At 35.2% G+C, this 19,480-nt stretch overlaps 1 protein-coding gene across 5 annotated transcripts in view; it reads right to left on the bottom strand.

Annotated features, from left to right (window-relative positions):
- Window positions 1-19,480, bottom strand: part of RYR2 (ryanodine receptor 2) — a 392,986-nt gene that overhangs the window by 187,595 nt on the left and 185,911 nt on the right. For all 5 annotated transcript variants that reach the window (XM_069010345.1, XM_069010346.1, XM_069010347.1 and 2 more), the window contains 6 exons: window positions 17,852-18,008; window positions 11,777-11,941; window positions 10,615-10,736; window positions 8,473-8,656; window positions 7,640-7,775; window positions 4,793-4,888 (listed from right to left, as the gene is read on the bottom strand). In XM_069010345.1, coding sequence (XP_068866446.1) covers window positions 4,793-4,888; window positions 7,640-7,775; window positions 8,473-8,656; window positions 10,615-10,736; window positions 11,777-11,941; window positions 17,852-18,008 — 860 coding nt within the window. The remainder of the gene's footprint in view (window positions 1-4,792; window positions 4,889-7,639; window positions 7,776-8,472; window positions 8,657-10,614; window positions 10,737-11,776; window positions 11,942-17,851; window positions 18,009-19,480) is intronic.

The following is a 19,480-nucleotide window of genomic DNA, read 5'->3' as shown; positions in this document are numbered from 1 at the left end:
GATGAACAACTTTGTGTGTCACAGTGATCTCGGAATGCACAAAACACATTACATTCAAAATGTGGTAACTGGGCATTTGCCACCTCTCATTGTAGCACTGAAACACACTTTATCAATTTAAATAGTAATGCAGTAATAAATGATACCACTTAAGTGTGGCATATCCTTGGAGTTTTCTGTAGGTAGAGTCATAACCTTTTGTCTTAAAATAGTACACAAAGTTTATTTTCTAATCTTAACGTTTTCAATAACAGAAGTAAAAATATTTTGAAGATGTAAACATTCGAGAATAAACGCATGCTTATCAATTAGATCCAGCTGCCCCAGCACCTTCTTGAATTACTATAGCATCTGAATGCTAATTACCAAATATGTTTTGCTCCCTGTGTTTCAGAAAAAAATTGCATATGAGTGAACTGTGTCTGTTCCAATGGATTCATTTTTAGATTGTCTACATTAAAGACAACTAGACTTGTTCCAATTTCATTGGAGCTGCTCAAGGCAGTAAAGCACTAAGCATTTGAATTTAATACAAATGTCACAAACAGTATGATATGCAGAGTTCATGGTAAGGAGAGTGAAAGTTTTCTTAACGACTAATGGATGAAAGGAAGCATGTGTTTTCAGGACAATTTGTTGACTCATCTGATGTCATATTGCAGAATACTAGAATAAAATGCATGCACTTAAAGAGAAAAATCCTCAAAACCTGGTATTATCTGGTTCCAAAAAAAACCTTAACTTGAAGTATATTTGTGTTAAAGAAGCTTCCCTGTACAACCGTCCAGTAGCCACTATGGCAGTCATTCTTGCACTATCTGAGCTCAGACCATGGCTCCTTCACAGCTACACACCCCACACTTGCACAGTCAGACCAGGTTTCCTCACCAGCTCTACCCCAGGTTTCTCATAGCAGAATCTCAGATGTCCCAGTCCTTAAAATAATTTCATTGTGGTGCAATAACTAACAAAATAACAACTCAAGCTGGGTGCTACCAAGACAGATCCTGAACACAGGAACCTGAGATGACCTCAGGTGTTTAGAGCATGGTGCTAATAACACCAGTCTGTGGGGTCAATCCCTGTACAGACCATTTACTTAAGAGTTGGACTCAGTGATCCTTTTTGATACCTTCCAACTCAGAACAATCTGTGAATTTGTGGGCACCTGGGCTTTTATACCCCTACAGTCTAAGCATGCAGAAATCTGAGGGTCTTCGACACCTGCCGTGTCTCTGAGTGTCACCTGCCTGGTCCACAGATTCCTGGGACCTTTGCTATGCAAAGAGTTAGCAGTTCAAGTCTTCTCATCTGACCCAGAGCTCAACCAGCAGCTCACACCACAGGCTGCAAACAGAGCTTCCTGCACTAAATGTAGTCCTCAATATTAGATTGCTAACTTGCTGTATTCTACCTTTTTACCTATGTTTTAATGCCTTTAAAATTATAGGAGGGCTAGTTAATCCCATCTGGAATATATTTCAGAGTGAAAGACTAATCTAATCTTAATTTATGGATTGAAGAGACAGCTGAAGCATTTGCATTGCAGCTCTGTGATCTCTCACTTCTAACGTGGTCTACTCTCGGATATATTTCTACTTGGACAGATAATAATTTTCCCTCTTTTGCTTCAGTGAAGCTCAGAAAATGAATCAATTTCTCATCAAATTTGTACAGTCAATACACAGTTGCTGTTTACATATTTAATGCCTCTGTTCTGTTTTCATAGCACTTTTAGTTCAAGGACAAGAAAAATGTGAAAACTGGAATTTTATAGATAATATTTGGTAGCATCAAGTCTTTATCGCAACACATTCAAGAAAACTCATGCAGATGATGTAGCTGACAACTTTAATGTTGAAGATGAGCTTAATTTTGGTGTGATTAACAGAATGTGGTGTTTCTTCCTCAAAAACACTTTACCTTAGAAAAAATTATTTTACATGAATATATGTATACAAGTCTTCTTATTTTAAAAATTTAGTATAAGCCAGTATTTTTCCCTATTGAAGATCTACCATTTTAAATTAAAACAGTGAATATCCTCAGCCCATCAAGCCGAATAAAGCTTAAAACCTGACAAGCAAGCATCCCACATAAAATCACAAAATTACATTTACATACTAAAAGCTAAACCTACTGTGCCTCTCAAGATAACTAAAGCACAGCCTAATTAGCATCTTTTATAACTGACTGCCTCAAACCCAGAGAAGTCTTTATTGTAAATTTCGTTTTGGAGGCAACATGAAAGTTATGTTACCAACACACACAGGGGGATGGAGTACAAGTGGCCTAGTTCCTAGCAGAAAACTCAGAACAAATGACTATTGCAAATATTAGTACATTCAGAGTAGATTCTTGCAGCATGTCAGGAGGCTCACTACCCAGAGCAAGCAATGTCATATACTCTGCAGTTTACAGAATGTCTCTCATACCTTACTATACTACCATAAACAATTACGTTTTTAATTTTCAAATCTTTTTGGTTTGAGATTAAAAGTAAAAAATACATACATACATAACAGGAACCATGTAACAAAGCATTTTTAGAGTTGTCATAAGAAATTTCATCTTGAACCTCCAAAAGCTGAGTGAAAAGTTTTGCATTATTTCTGAAAGCCATTGCCCTGAGTTTCAGATGTAAAATAACGTCTTTTAGGAAGTAGTTCCACCGTTAAGATCTTGTGAAATCTATTGAAATTAAGCAGGTTTCAATCAAATGCCATGCAACTACATAATTGTGAGATCATTCTCCTTAAATTAATGCTCTCACACCACAGGTGGAGCATAGTAGAAAAATAATCTAACTTATGATTTCGACATTTTTCAAATGCTTGTTTCAGTTTAAATTCAGTTACTCAAATGCTCAATAAGGCAAGAAGATCACAGCATCTACAGAGCAGATTCCCCTAATAATAATGTAAACCAACACAAATGTTCAGTTACAACATCTATTTGGTTAGGATGTCTAGCCCTAATGTACCAGCTGCAATGACAGGATGATCAGCAAACCTCTAACTAGACACCCGTGCTGTGAGCAGCCATCTGTCCGTGTCACCAGCTGAGAACTAAAGTAGTGATACAGGTAAGACTCCTGTGTTCCTGTTGCCTCATCTCTTGAGATGCTCAAGCTGTCAGAGCATAAACATGCCAGCTGAAACAGATCAGGTGCCTGCCAGGAGTAGGAAGTAATTCTGTAGTAAAACAGGTCCCCGGCCCTAAGACCATAGGTCTGCAACCAAAACATAAAACTGTGCAAAAGTATATCTATAAAACATTGCTGTCTGGAGAGGCTCACATGGGTAAATGCTTCAAAGTCTCTATACCAGTCTCAGAGCCCCAAGAATAACTGACTTCTAAACTCTCTGCTTGCCCCAAGAGTTGATAAAGGGAAAAATCTGCAAGAGGAGAAGCATCAGTGTGTAACTGCTCTTTACAAGTGCAATCAACCAACACACATCTTGCTGATCAGCTAGTGAATGCTGTGCCAGTTTACCCTTGGCTCTGAGAGGGAGAACACTCCTGCCACTGACATTTGACAATATTTTCCCATGTTGTTGGTCAGCTCATCTCAGGAACAGATTTATGGCAAATAAACAAAATGTCCATGAATGTTTAATGACAGAGCTGAGGGGAACACAAACACCTTGTTTACTGTAGGACACATCTGTTCTCACAGCTGCTGATGATGATTGAATATAACTGAGGTAAGAAAGTTATTAGTATATGCCAAATGGTGACCTGCACTGAGACAACTCCTGGAACTACTTGGAATAGTCAGCAATAGCAGGATATTTCTCATTTATTAATGCCACAGTAAAAGGCTGTGTTATTCCTGTGACTTTTTTGTTATTTCAAATGTTTACCAGTCTAATGTAAAACAAAGACCTTTTGCAATGGGCGACATCCTTCCTTCCTTCCTGGCCTTAATATTTCAAAGACTCTTGAGCATACCATCTATCTGTGGCAGACCTATGATTGAGGAATGGAAAGAACAATATGGGGAATATGAAATTTCAGTTCCTGAGGACAACTCTTTAATCATTATGTTCCTTCCAGTTCATGGAACAACACATGACACTAAACCAAGAAGATGATGGGAATAAATTAAAAATATGTAACTGGAGAGGTAGGTTATCTTGCCCTATCTTGCCCATTGTTCTGACTACAAACCTTCCTGCCCTTTGAACTTTAGCATCATTATAAAAAAGAAGTCTTGAAATGCTCTCATCTTCCAAAAAATAGTAAAAAATACTATATACAAAGCAAAAAAGTCTCAACTGCAACTGAAAAACATTTCTTGTTAATTTTAAATAAAAATTTACACATCAGGAGCAAAAGAGATGATTCAAAAGGAAATGTATATGTATTACATAGGGAACACTGTTAATGGAACAAATTATATGCATTCCATATGATTATTCTTATATTTAGTTTGATGCAAATCCTGAAAAACATGCAGAATTACAAAGGGCAGACACTAGAATTAGCAAGGTAATTAATACGACTAACACTATTGAACAGCTATCGTATCAAATGCTTTGTTTGCCTGAATTAAAAGGTAACACTATATCCAACTGGTCAAGGAAATGGCAAGACTGCCAGAACTTAAAGTAGAAGTACAACTGAAATCAGTATATAAAAAATGTTACAAATATAAATCTCACTTTATTAACATAATTTACTCTCTCATAATAAGAACTTCATTATAATTAGGCTGAAAAAGTATATCACCAATCTTAAAGAATTTGGAACTGGTCAAATAAGGAAGTTAAAATACTTAAAAGCATACCAGAAGAGGCTTCCAGTCTTTCTAATCTGCTGATTAACCAATCAAGAGATCCCGAAAATTGAGCACAGTTTTTACGATTCCCTCGAATTAGAGCCGCTATTGGGAAAAGAGAGAGAGAGAAATTAAATCACAGTTATGAGGACATTTAAATTTAAATAATTCCTGTCTTCTCTTGTCCGAAAGGATCCAGTAAGATAGATTCTTAATCTTTAATTATTGATGTTCTAGATATAAATTTAAATAATGTAAGCAATTGTTAGAATTCAGCATAAGAAGTACCTTTGATATCAAATTGGCCTTTAAGGAATTTGAATTACTTTGGCTTTACAATCATCTCAATAACCCCTGCTAAATGCTCTACATGAGGAAGCCAGTAGTGACAGCACAGAATTCATCTGCTACTACAGAAACAAGTTGCTGTAAAACAGTGTTCTTGTAATGACAGAAAACATTGGAAAAGCAGAGTGTGAAGCCAGCAACATAGGTGATGAATGCAAATTATTTTCTACTGATACAATACATTTGTTCAAGAATAATAGGAACCAAAACAAGATAGATGTCCAGGAACTGTTTGCCATACTTTTGACAAGGTTATAGGGAGGAAGTAACTGATTTGAATCTGTTTCACCCTCATGCTTTAAGCTGAAGTAGACTGAATCCATGCACTGACTTGGTGGGTATAACTGAACTGGTATCTCCCTGAACACTGCAGGCACCCACAAGCTTGCCCTGTCCTGGATTACGTGCATCCGCAGGTATGTGCATACACACAAGCTCTCAGAGAAGCATCAGCTCTACCCCAAAATAGGACTGAAACAGAAACATTTCTGTTTGATGTGGAACATCACAAACCCATTTTCTTAGGATTGTTTTCCAGTGCTGCCAACAAATTATTTCAATCTGAAATTTCTGTGATTATTTCCAGCCACAGAGACTGTTGGTCCTGCTAAGAGGCAACAGCCTCTTAAAATCTATGTTTTGTTGTTGCACAAATTCAGTGTATTATATTGCAACTATGTTTTTATGCTGCTTTATTTATAAAAGGTAAAACTTAGAGACTTCTGACATAAATATGACATGAAACTATCCGCAAAGAGGAAGAGAAATGTTGGAGCTAGCAGCAAACAAGCCATTGCACCTGACAGTTTTGTAAACTGGCAGTTTCCTCATCAGTTTTCTGATGAGGAAAACCAAAGCCTAACAACAAAACAAACAAACAAAAACCTTTTTCTTTCTGAATTATATAATAAAAAATATATACTCTGAAATCTTACACTTTTAATTAATCATGACCACAGTTATTTGAAAATACTTGAGAATCATAACAGGGAGAATATCTTGTTAAAACACACAGACTAGGACTAAGGAACGCCTGTTTCTGAAAGTGACTTTTTTTATTGGTTATAGGCAAGCCACACAATCTCACTGTGATTCAGGTAGGAACATAAAATGAAGGCAGTAACAGTTCAATATTTAACACATCACTAAATTTAACTTTACAAAGAGTAATGAGACAGAGATGGTTTCATAAATGCTGCTCAGCACAAATTTGTGAAAGGTTAGTATTCATTGGTTAAAGCATGCATTAAATGAGGCAAACAGACAGTTAAAATGAAAAGAAAAAATAACATCCCAAAGTTGCTTTTCTTATTGCCTACTACTCTGAACAAGACCAGCATTCGGTTTTAAAGAAATAAAAACCATGATGTGGTCAGTCAGACATTAAAGTCACATCACTGCATCTACTTCTGCGCATTATTTCGTAATGCAAAAGGATCTAATACAAGTTCACAGTGAATGTATGTATTTGTAATAGAGAAGGGACAGATGCTTTAGTAGATATATGTCAATTATTTCAAATTGAAAGACAGTAGACTTAGATTAAATGTAAGGAAGGATCTTTTTGCTATTGGGGTGGCTGGACTAGATGATCTTTAAAGGTCTCCTGTGATCCAAACCATTTTAAGATTATATGATTTTTATATGTGGTAGTATTCAGTCTCAACGTCTGTAAATGCCTTAATTCTCATCACAGTGAAATAAAACACAATGTCAATGACATGACAAAGACATGAATTCTGGCATCACAGTTTACTTTTATTTATGTGCAGACTCAAAAAACAAAGTACTGTTTGCTGAAGCAAGACTGAGCAAGCAACATTCATGTGTCATCCACATAATTACTGTACAGAGCCAGCATTATTCAGAACAGAGCAATGTACAAATTCATCATAACCAGATCAAAGCCAGGCTTCCTAAGCATTAGCTGCCAGAAGATAATGCAGTTAGAGAAGTAACATCAGAGGGCAGGAGGGGCATAGAGACTGGGAAGTCAACAGAGCTTGTGTGTTCTCATCACTACAATTCCACAGAAGCAATACTTTGTACAAAACAAGCAGACTCTTCAGAAGGAATTTTCTAGCCTTGCCAGTTGTAAATCAAGCCACTACTTCCTCCAGTCTGCACTGTGCTTAATGTAATAAGAGATAAACTAAACTGTAACAAAAAATTCAACTCTACCCTACATCTACAAATAACCAAACCACAGAATTTTATACTCCATCATCTTCCATCTACACCCCAAAAGGTTGTCATTTGATTTCATGGCGATGTTAACTCTCTGGACCTAGTCTGGATACTTTTAAATGCTTATAATTCCTGACACAATTTCTTTAATTGATTGTTAATACATCAAATAACTTCAAATGCAAAAATCTTGTTTAATTTGTATTCTGAATTTCTACACAGTAGAAATTCTTCTGTACTAAAACAGTTATGTACTTCTTTATTCTTCATTCTTCACTATTTTGAGCTAAAACTATCCAAGTAATCTATAATATGTCTTACCCAGTAATTCATACAAAGAATTTAGAATAGACTTCCATGCTTCTCCAGCTTCCTTCCCAGCTACATCTGCAAAGTGAGCTGCACTGCTGTATACATTCAAACGATCAATACATTCAAGAACAAGGTTGATCATACCCTAAAAATGAAAAAGCTCATATCGTCAGAGGGAAAAAGAAGTATTTTTAGATGCAAACACAAAAGATTTTCAGAAATCTAAGAAAACAAAACATGAAAGACAGGATATGCAAAACACAAAAATATTTATGTGAAGTCAAACAAGCAATCCCAGTGGAAAATTTTCCTTCATTGTGGTAATAAACATCTGCCATTTAGGATGGTTAAATTAAAACAAAAATAACCAGTATTCATTACATAATTTTAGGCAAGTTTCTATTCTGGAGGACGTTTAGGCATCTGACAAAGTAGAGCAACTTTTATCACTAGAGATAATATTAAAAACATATATTACAGATAATATTAAACAAAATTCTTAAAGAATGCTTATTAAACCATAACATCCTTCTACATCAAGAGATTAAACTCTAACAGAAAAACACATAAGGAGAAAATTATGGTTAGAATTCAAGGCACAAGGTCATCTAATTTTATTAGAAAGGGAAAAAGAAGTAAGGCTGTAAATGTTTTCTTTCAAATATGCAGGAAAAACAGCAGATCTAGAGAGATTGAGAATGTAGCAAATAGCTTGACTCTTATAGGATTAAAAAAAACCCACTGCAAGCACAATCCATATTAAATATCAACACTACAGATATTGTGAAAGAATACTTGCAGACAACAGAGTGGAAAATCAGGAGTAAAACTGAGAGAAGTACCTCTTCTTGGAAGAGGTTCTGGCGATTCTTCAGTGCTCGGAGCCTGTTTTGTTTGTTTTCATGTTCCAGATGTTCATCGGGGGGGTGAAAGTAGCCAATCAAGTCCTGAAGGCTCAAACTGACTGACTCGATAGGCAAATCGGTGGTGGAAGACTTCACTTTCTTGCTGAGAGAATCAAGGCCCCTGCAAGAAGATGCAAAGTCTCCTGAGAATTGAAAATTAATTTACTTTATTGTTCCAACTCTTTATTTATTTAAAAGCAAAGTTTGTTTAGATGCCAAAGCTCATTTTCTGACAGCAACTTGTAAAAATTCTTTATATCTTGCCCATTCTCCATTTAACAATCTACCCCTCCCATCCCAAACAAATACTGAAAGCATGAAAAACGTTATTTCTCTTAAAATTTTTTCAAATCCAAAAAACACATTTAATATTCTACCTACAGATGTTGTAGTTGCAGAGGCAGAGCAAAAGATGAAGAGAAGTTATTGTAGACCAGCATAAAGCATCATGAAGCTTGAATGGACAGAAGTTAAAGAGACCAGTCCTGCAGTGCTGAGGAGGGTCCAGATTGCCCATGGAGGCTCTCAAACACATCTCTAACCTGTTCTTAAGCCTTTTTCAGTGTGGGAAGATGCAGCACTTCCACACACTCTGTCTCAGCACTCCATTACCTTTTTTGTTTCCCTGATACCCAATTCAAGCTTGGCCTTGCTGAAGTCTGTGAAGATCCTCTCTTAAAAGTACAGGGCTGACTGTTCTCATGCATGTTGCACCTGCCCCTTGCTCAGCTGAATCCCTTTGCAAATAATGCAAAGTTTCAAAAGGATAGCTACAAAAGTCATCTTTAAAACTTAATTTTTATTTTGAACATGTTATCTAAAGTGCAATTTTTCTACTGACTTTGTGAGAAAGAACTGGAGCATACACTCAAAAGAATACTTTTCATCCTCTTCAATTCAGCTTTTTCTTTTTGGAGTAACATCCTGCCAAAACTAAACTGCTAAACACTACCTTGGACTCTCTGTGCACTCCACAAAAATCTCCACTGTAATTTAGCAATACCTTGATTTGTGAAACCTTATCATTAAATTGCCTTTCTCTGTCTTTATCTTTTATGGCATTCCTAGAAGCTTCTATGAAGGTGTATCTACAAAGTGACCTAGGGCTTACATTTCTTTTGTAATTTAAACGTCATACAGTCGACAGTTCTCCTGACGAGTGATTTTTTCTGGGTTTTTTTAACTACCCTGTTACATGTTTTTCAACAAATTCACGTGTCTGTGTCTTTGGCTGTGCCCTGATTCAGGACATGGTTGCTTCAGGTCACCATCTCCCACACTGTTTTTTCTTGCGACACATGGGTTCTTATGAAATTCTTATCATTACATACAATCTTACTGCAAATCATTCTTTTTCTAATGCAAGCTACATTGATGAAAAGCCCTTTCATCAATTACTGAAATCACAAGCGTTTGAGAATTAGCATTTTATCAGCATTATTTAGTAATAAGAAGATAAATGCAAATTGCATATATCTGACAGGATTTTTAAATGGCTAATTACTATAAAATACAACACAACGTTTTTTATATTTCAAAATATTAAAGAAACAAGTAGCATTAAAAGGGAACAAATAAGCAAAGTGTAATGTGAGGGTAGAAAGAAGTTATAATTTTTAACAAAAGCTTCTTCTTGAGACTATGAATTTTTTCAGTATATTTGTGGTTTTTACAGATCTGTAGTTTTACAATTATCTCCCTCTCCCAGGTTTTTCAAGGAAGACCATCTTTAAAAACTGTACTTAGAAAAGAAAAAGCTAAATAATGCACCACATGACTTAAAGCAAATTTTGGCAAGGAAAAATCTCTTTTATTGTTTGTTTGCATTTTCAGTATGTTTATGCATTTAAATCAAGATTAAACAATAAATTAATGTTAGAAGACAGAGAAAAGAAACTGACTAGTATCTCTCAAGGCACTTACCTGCTGATAACACAAAGAATTGATATAATGTCCAGTTTGAGAAACATTGATCTATTTTTTACTGAAGGATAAATTGTTCCCTGTTGTATTAATAGAGACTTTGAATAAAATAGGAAAAAAAAGAAAAGTGATGAAAAGATCATTTTAAAAGCACACCTTATGAACCTGTTGAAAAGGAAGACTGTACTACGGATGACACGTGCTGTACGGGATTCTTCATTCTGAGACCTGGACAGTGTTAAACCATCATCCATGTGCCCTTCATGGTGCATTATTGCCTGAAAACAAAAACAAGAAGCAGTCACTGCAAAATGAGAAATTAAATAGGAAGTCCAAAAACTCACATAGGAAGGCAGGCTAGGAAATGATGACGTCACATACAAAAATAACAATTTTATTAAAAGCAGATAATTCCATGGTTTAGTATTTCATGTCCAAGGATGCACCTGTACTGAGTCAGCAGGTTCAGTGCCATAATAATCCCAAAGCTACAGCTTTTGTAAACAATATGGTTTATTAAAGAAAAAAATTAAAAATCTAAGGGGTTTTTGATTGCATTTTTTATCAACTTTAAAAACACATCCCCTATAGAGCAGCAAATCCCTAAAGCAGAAAAGGTCACAACAGGTATTCTTTACTGGCCCTCATTTCTAAGGGTGTTACTGGCCTTTTCTGACTATGCTTTGAGTCATTTCCAGTAACTTAATAGCTTTTCATGTCTAGTTATCACGGCTCTGAAGATATTCAATCCAATCCACATAAATATTTTAAACCTCTGCTCTAACTGTATAGTTCTGGTATCTAAAATAGTCATGGAAAACACTACAGTGTTAATTTCCAAAAGAATCTTTTCCCTACTTTATGAGGCTGAGCTAGCATTCTGCTTGGTTGTGATTATTCCATAAAGAAAGAAATCTCTCAGGACTCAATACTTGAACATTCCAGCCCAAAAGGTAATACACTTACAGTGTGGAAAGAAATACTTTGAACTAAAAGCCTCTTCAATCCAAACTACATTGAAGAAAGGAATCTTAGAATATTCTGTAGGTTGTTACTAATATTTCAATTTGGGAGTTAATGTGTACAGGTTATTACATGCATTTTGTCTGGCCTTTGGTTTGAGAATTCAGTACACCACTTAACTTTTCAATATGTGACTGAAAAAACCCCAGTCTCACAAGCATGCTAAGGCATGCTTAAAATATTTGAAATCCAGAAATTAGCTGGTTCAAATAGCTCCCTTCATTTCCCACCACCCAGCCCAACCCACCCTATCTGACTGTGAGTGAATGAAACACATTCCTATTTACAGTCTTACCTTTCGCTGCAGAGAACCCATTCTTACAGACTTTGCATCAGCAGACTGGTACGTGAGCCATAAGCCTGTATCTACATGTTGTATGAAGCATATTGAATCCCCATACTTTATTTCAGGGGCTCCCATTCCATCCACCTCTTTTCTTGTCCCTATGTCCAGCTTTTCCTGGTGAAGAAAAATATGTATACACAAACAATAACCAACATGTTAATATTTGCCTAAAACATTAAATATTAGGAAATTGTCCAGAAACGACCTAAAAGAATATTTGAGAATATAAGAGCTTACAAAACAACCCCAGATACATTGACTCCCCTAGCTGAACCAGGCAATAACCTCCACAAACTTTTTTTTTAGGCATTTGGGGTTTTTTTTCCAGCCTGGAAAAGACAAACTCCATCCAGTGGTCCCTGGGAGATGGCCTTTAACCTGTCGCCGCCCAACAATGGGCTCAGTACTTCCTGAAAAAGCAATCCATTTCTGCATGATTGGTCTGCAAACTAATAATGGCATGACAGGATGTCATTCCAGCTGGTGTCCTGTAGAGACAGCAGTTGTTTCAGGAGAGGAAATGTAGCATCCCAAACAATACTAGAGTTTGTGATTCTAATTTGAGGTGTTTCCCCAATACCTAGCTCTCCTAAGCACAAACTACTTCTGAACAGACTTGTAGGGACAAACAGCCCCATGCAGCCTGCTTCATGGCAGATCATCCATTTAATCTCTCTAAAAACATATGGTTCAACTGATTGATATATCTATGGCTGTACATTCAGTATGCAACATGACCCCCTTAACCAGCTACAGTTTCAACATTCTGTGCTTCTCCTGATCAGCAGGAGACGGCAAGAATCGTCCTGCAGCTACTGAGAGTAATGTTACAAACAGTGAGACAAAAACTTCTTCTTGTTCTACCAGTCTACAACCAAGGTTAGAAGAATGACTACTTCATACACATGTGCCCTGACAATGTGGGAAGACAGCTTCACAGTAAAAGATGACAAAGATTGGGGTTTTTACATGAACAATCCCTAACTTATTAAAGGTTTTTTAAAGCAATTTTTAAGTAAAGGGAAATCTCCTGTAACTAGATTTTCAGCCTACCATCATGAATGCATTTTGAAGCATTTGAAAAAAAAAAAAAGTACAATACTACAGAGGTGAAATTCTTGTGATTACTTTTCATAACATTTTCAGATACAATATATTCATCAATTCAGCTTGTTTTCTTATGGTTTCTGGATACAGTTGTTAATTTCACTGCCTTGTAAATGGCTTTCAGCACTTCTTAAGTGCTGAAATTCTTATTAAAATTTTGTCCATTGATACATGGTAATAACTGATTTATTAATAACCTGATGCCAATTACAGAGTTATTGTTTGCCTCCGCTTCATTATTAACCTATTATTTTGCTCATATGATTTCTCTAAATGCTGTATTCAATTCTTTCACAAGCTAGCACAAATAACCTGAATGTAGTTAACAGTTGGAAATGGAAAACCTGCTTACGACATTTCAAACCAATCATAATACAGGAAAAAATAAATTAGATCCTGATTTCAAACTCCACTTTTTTGAATTCTCTTTATAACTAGAAGATACTGTGAATACATACTGTGCTTCTACATTGTAAGATTTTCTTTTTTTCAGGTCTCACAATTAATTTCTTAAGATGCAAATACAAGAATTCACAAATTTTCTCATAAAGCACTGTAAATAAGATGAGGGATTATTAATTTAAAGTACTTTTGCATTCTTTTTAAAAAATATACTGGCTGTAATTGAAAGTAAAAGGGTTTGATATTGAAATCTTCGTTCCAATTAGAATTAAGTGTACTTGGCATAAAAATTATAGTGCCAACAATTTGTCAAACAAGATCTCTGTTCTCACTGATGTAAGTATACTAACAGCTCTGTGTGTAGGTTTAAAGCCCAGATTGAAATCAACCCCATTAAAGTGAGCTCTGTCCTACAAAGTAATTATAATAGCCACGAAAGCTACTATAGTGTAAAAGCTGGACTACCTATAGGAGAGAAACCGAAGATTAGAGGATGGTGTGGGGGCAGCAGGCATTACACCATTCATCTGGGAGCTTCAAGACATTGAGCTTTTTGCAGGAGTGAATAGGAACCACAAATTATTTGTAAAGGGGAAGATTTGAATGGAGTGCTGGCTTCATATCAGTAAACAGCAGGTAGTTGAGAAAGTACATATAATGAATCAATCTCATTATCTATTGTAATATAGTTCATCAATGAAAATTATGATCTGAAAAACATCAGAAATCACCATGTCACTAATTAATAATGGTACATTGACACAGAAATTATATGATGCAATTTTCCAGCCACATTCTTACTATACATGTAACCTGTCATTACTGAGCCATCAGCTAATTCTTCCTACAGCATTTTTACAAAGAAAACCTTCAGTTTTCTTTGTATTCTAGACCCATTCTCAGATGATTAGCCTTGTCTAAACAAGGATCAAAAATCTTCATTTATTATACCGGAACAAACGGCAACAAGTGGGCTTTGCAACAGTCTGTAAACCAACTCAGTAATGTAAAACAAGAATGCATTGGAAATGAACAGGATTATTGAGCAATAGGCCAGATTTTTGATTATTGAAGAAAAGGCACAGAAGGATGTGCTCTTTATAAACAGCGTTTATTCCATGCCTACAAAAACACAAGCCAATCTTCCCACTTCTGTCGTGGGCTGAATGAACAAAATCTTTTTAAAATGGTTTCATTCTAATGTTGAAAAAATTATTCTGTGAAGCCTTACCTTAAACATTATTTCAGTCTAATTTAACTCCTTACAACATTCCAAAATTAATTTCCTTGATTAAGGCTTGTTGCTTCAACTTTTTCTCTTGTCATCTGACCTGACATACTCTCTGTGGCACACTTTCAGGACTGATATTTTAAGACCTCACCAATTGCAAGAAGCGAATTTATGGCTGCTTTTAAAGCAACATTAATATAATTTCTATAAAATTTTAGAAGAAAGAAAGAAGAAAGAAAAAGTTGAAGACAAAAATACAAGCAATAAAGTTTTATTAAAACTGATGTATTTCTGTCCACTGGAAAAGACTACGGACAGGAAAAGCAGACTTGGTACAGAATGTATAAACATTTCTAAATTGCTAAAATTACCTTATTTCAGTAGAATAGTGATATTAAAACAATGGTTTTTTTACCAAAAAGAATCAACATGGAGCAAATGAAAGAGAAAAAAAAAATCCACAGAACTTTATCTCTACAAACACAAGTCTATTAAAAGAGCTGTATGTTTGGGAAATAAATTCTAGGTATCTATGGACATCCTGTGCTGAATGAAGCAAAACTACTAGAGAGGAAAAAATAAAAAGAATTTTCTGAATTTCAGATGCTTGAAACACTAATATATTTTGCATTTAATGATAATTATTAGATTAATATATGATAACCAGAGTACAGAGGCTGATTACCAGAAAGAAAAATGAAGTGACTGTTAGCACCTCAGAAAAATCCTTATCTTCTGAGTGCTGTTTGGCAACACTTTGTGGTATTTTCAAGCTTTCACAAAAAAACTAAAACAAACAAACAAACAAACAACAAAAAAGACACTTTGGCTTTCTAGTTCTCTTCTGGGCTATTTTTTAAATGAAGTACTGGCAAGCTAATATGTTTGAGATGATGAGCCCTTGCAAATAATAAGGTATAAAAAATAAATGTTGAGCCTGTATATTTACATGTGAATCTTCAGGTTTACAGGTGATACATTTTCAGTACTATCTCTACAAACATGAAAGCTCATTTTCATATAGAAATTGAAGTTATTATCTACTCAAATGCTTAAAAGAACAAATCCTTTAACATTTTCCTCTCCCTTATTTGTTTTTGCCTATTTAAAGCTATTGTGCAACAAGGGGGAGCTTCACAATTGTTCCCACTTCTTCCCATCTACTGCAAGGAAGAATTATGACTGTGGCAAAAAAAAAAAAAAGGATTGAATTTCTATCAGAAAGAGTAGCCACTTGAAATACTCACGGGTATTAATGCACTGTACTCAATAAAGAAGATTAGGGGCTCCCTCTTATCCGTGAATAATTTTTTTGGGTGCGAAGTACGTGCAACAACATAAGTGAAAGTTTGGATGGTTTGTCCAAACATACTTAGAGGAAAAGAGATCCTAAATCTACCTACCTTCTCTACAGAAGCCTTTCTAGAACACTTATAATTTGAAATCTTTTTTTTAACACTCTTTCCCAGAGAGGGAAGGCATCTAAAAGTTTTATTGCCAGTTGCCTAATAAAGTGAAACATGACACTCCTATAAGAAGTCCAAAGCAGGAAAGTGAATCACAGAATTGGTCAGGTTGGAAGGGACCACAGGGGGTCATCTGGTCCAAGTTCCCTGCTCAAGCAGGGTCATTCTAGAGCACATGGCACAGGATTGCATCCAGACTCGATTCATCCTCAGCAAACCATATACTCCTCTCCTGTGGCATTTCTATAATTCCCTCCAAATAAGTCATTCGTTAATGTTGATATCCACAACAGTTACATCAAATATTATCTTCCAGACGTCCAATTTCTTTGAAAGTCCATATTTTAACATCAGTAAGATTATATTAGTCACATACTGATTAGCTTATATACCCCTCTTAAAATTCTCTCGTTACTTCAGAAATTGATTACCATAACAAGTTTCTACCTGCCCCAAAGCATTTTGTCTCTGCTCTGCTCAGCATAGGAAAATAAATGTTAACCTTTCATTTTGAGCATGGTAGAACAAAACCATTTCAAAATACAAAATCTCAAAATAATTTCAAATGAGACTTCCAAATTCAGGGTGAAAAAAAGAATAAAAAGAAGAAACTTCAAAGACAACATCACCTAGTCTTCAAAATACACGTGTATATTTTACATAGAAAGTAGAGACAAACCACCTTATCCATATCAACAAGAGACATTCTTTATTGCTAAAAATTCTTGCCTTCAAGTATTTTTTGGACTAAATAAACCATGTAAAAGTAGAGCACAGTATATTGTTCCACTTTTTGGAGCAATCCCTGCTGACAACCCATCTTGAAAATCAGTGAATGAATTGTTCTATCCCTCTTGCTTTCAAGTGCTGCAACAGGAAATCCCCAATATGGTTGTACTGAATTGTCCTAAAATATTTAAGCATTTCTATGACTTTTCTAATTGGTTTCAGAATGAACAGTTGTCTGGCTGTCAAAACAATCACCTGAACTACAGTCTTTGTTATCAAGGTGCAAAAATCTATATACCTGCTTTGGGTATCTATTATTTTCTTGTCTTCCCAAGCAGGCAAATAATTTAAAAACATATATAAATTAAATGGTACAGAGATCTTATTGAGTAATACTCTTTACTGGTACTTTGTATTTTAGAAGATAGTTTTTTACAACAACAAAATTATTGTTGGAAATTTTTCAGACACCATGCTACAGGTGAAAAGTATGAGAAATAAAGGATATTTAAGAATTTATCATAGTATTATTTTTAACTCTTTACCTACTACAAAAATACTAGTTTAAACTCAAAATGCTTATTGAAGCTATCAAAATGAAAAGTAAAACTCTGGTAACTTCAGATTAGACTACAGTAAAGTATCTGGAGAGAGAAATCCTGAATTTCCAATTTAATTTCAGTAACTCATGATATTATAAATTTTTTCTATGTCAGCCAACAGATATATGCAGTGAAGCTGCAGAGAAGTTAATCAGAAGAACAAATTAGAAATGAGTATACTGCTCAAAAGTGGGCAAGCAGTACAAAAAAACCCCAACCCAGCTAATAAAACAACAAAAAAGCAACAAATTAACAAGGAAAAAACCCAAACCCACAAACATCCAGCCAGGCAGCAATACACAGAGAAAGTATGATAAAAGTAGCTTTCTAGTTATTGCTTATAGTGCATTTCAGAATTTTTTTAATCAGTGAAAATTAGAAGGCTCCAATACTTAATGCAATCACAACAAACAGAAAATATCTAACCTTGCTTTCTAAAGAGATTGGAATTATTACTAGAACTATTAATGCTGCACTGATTCCATACCTTGGAAGACCGAAAACAGAATGCTGTCGATTTTACATCTGCTTTCTCTTTGTCTGTGAGAAGAAGACTCTTGTCATCCAGGAGACTTAAATATTTTCCTGTTGTGATATGCCTTAGTCGGAATGGCTGTCCCCATCTAATGTGGCTGCCACTCCACCTAAGAGAGTCCATAAAAAACCATTCATTAAAAAAAAATAATGTTTTAACTACCGGCAAAAATATTTTAAAGTAAAATATATTGCCAACTATTTGCTAAAAAATACAAAATTCACACGTTGGATTATCAGCAAGAAAGTGGCTACTTTGTGGTTATCCCCTACAAAACCATTCTAATAAATAATCTTAAGGTCTTCCTTTGCACAAGCTGCCTTTGTTCAGACTGAATTCTCTTGAGAGAAGGTACAGATCGCCTACAGAAAAGAAGGCTTATGCTGTACACAAAGAGTTTAGATCTGCCAGTTCCCTCTCCAACATTTAATCTAGCAGCAGCTGTGATTCTTCACTCTCCCAGAGTCCTCATCTTTTAGCAGTCAGCAGATTTTAAGCACACTTTAAATGCTGTGCAAAAATAAAATGGCTAAACAAACAAATAAATAGAAAACTTCCTAAAATAAATATGAAAACTTATTAATCAAAAAATGGCCCAGATTCTTCTTATTCTATAGAAGAAAGAAAGGCAAAGCTTATCTAAGCTCCCCAAAAATTACTCAACTTAAAATACAGGTCACAGGTTTTCAACTTCTTGCCCTAAACTGAAAATTCAGCCCTGCTGCTGTTCTTCCTGCTTAATTGCTGAAGATAAATTTGTGTAGGGGTTACTAAGGAGTATATATTTCAAAAAGGCTTTTCAGATTGGCAAACTGTCACAACTAGGATATTTCCCTAGTCTTCATAAAACTTTCTTCAGTTTTATGTCTTCAAAAGTTTGCACTTCAGATGTATGTGAATGCTGCATTTTGGAGAGAAAATCATGTATTCATTCTGTGCTTGGAAAATGCCCGTCATAGCTGAGTTATGATATACTGCCAAGGTTCTGCTGTGCTTCCACAAATACTAGAAATCCTCTACACTTACTGTGGCTTTAAAGAGCTTAAAATTATTGACATGTTCACATAATATCAATGAAATGTACAAATGTATCCTTATGAATTTAACCTTCTTATAAACTTAGCCCCGTATCAGAATTTTGTATTACTGCATGTTCTCACTTGCCTTTAAGGTAATTCTAGGTACAGCATTTAAAAACATAACAAGTTTCTATGTATATGTTTTTGTATGTATTCATGTGGAAGTCTGTAAATTACTTAAGATAGCACTTACAGAGATTTAAGTCATTTTCATTTTCCCTGACACACAGATGTAGCAAGTCAAAGCACTTACCTATTCCATACAAATACCTACTTGTTTAAATGTGTCTTCTTAAGAGTTGGCCATACTGGATGCAAAGTATGCAAAACCAATTCGGCAGACATTTTCAAAGCACAGTTTTTAAAATGCTTCTGTTTTGTAACAGGATTTATTACACTTCAGTGATTAAACATCTAAACCATTTTAGTCATCGGTTTTAAAGAGGACAGAAGAATAAAAAGGTTTTCGCCCTCAACTATTTTCTTTTGTAATCTAAAGAGT

Source organism: Aphelocoma coerulescens, chromosome 3, assembly GCF_041296385.1.
Source record: "Aphelocoma coerulescens isolate FSJ_1873_10779 chromosome 3, UR_Acoe_1.0, whole genome shotgun sequence".
Classification (NCBI taxonomy): domain Eukaryota; kingdom Metazoa; phylum Chordata; class Aves; order Passeriformes; family Corvidae; genus Aphelocoma; species Aphelocoma coerulescens.
Note: the sequence above shows the minus strand (reverse complement) of the source record. Positions and strands in the feature narration are given on the sequence as shown.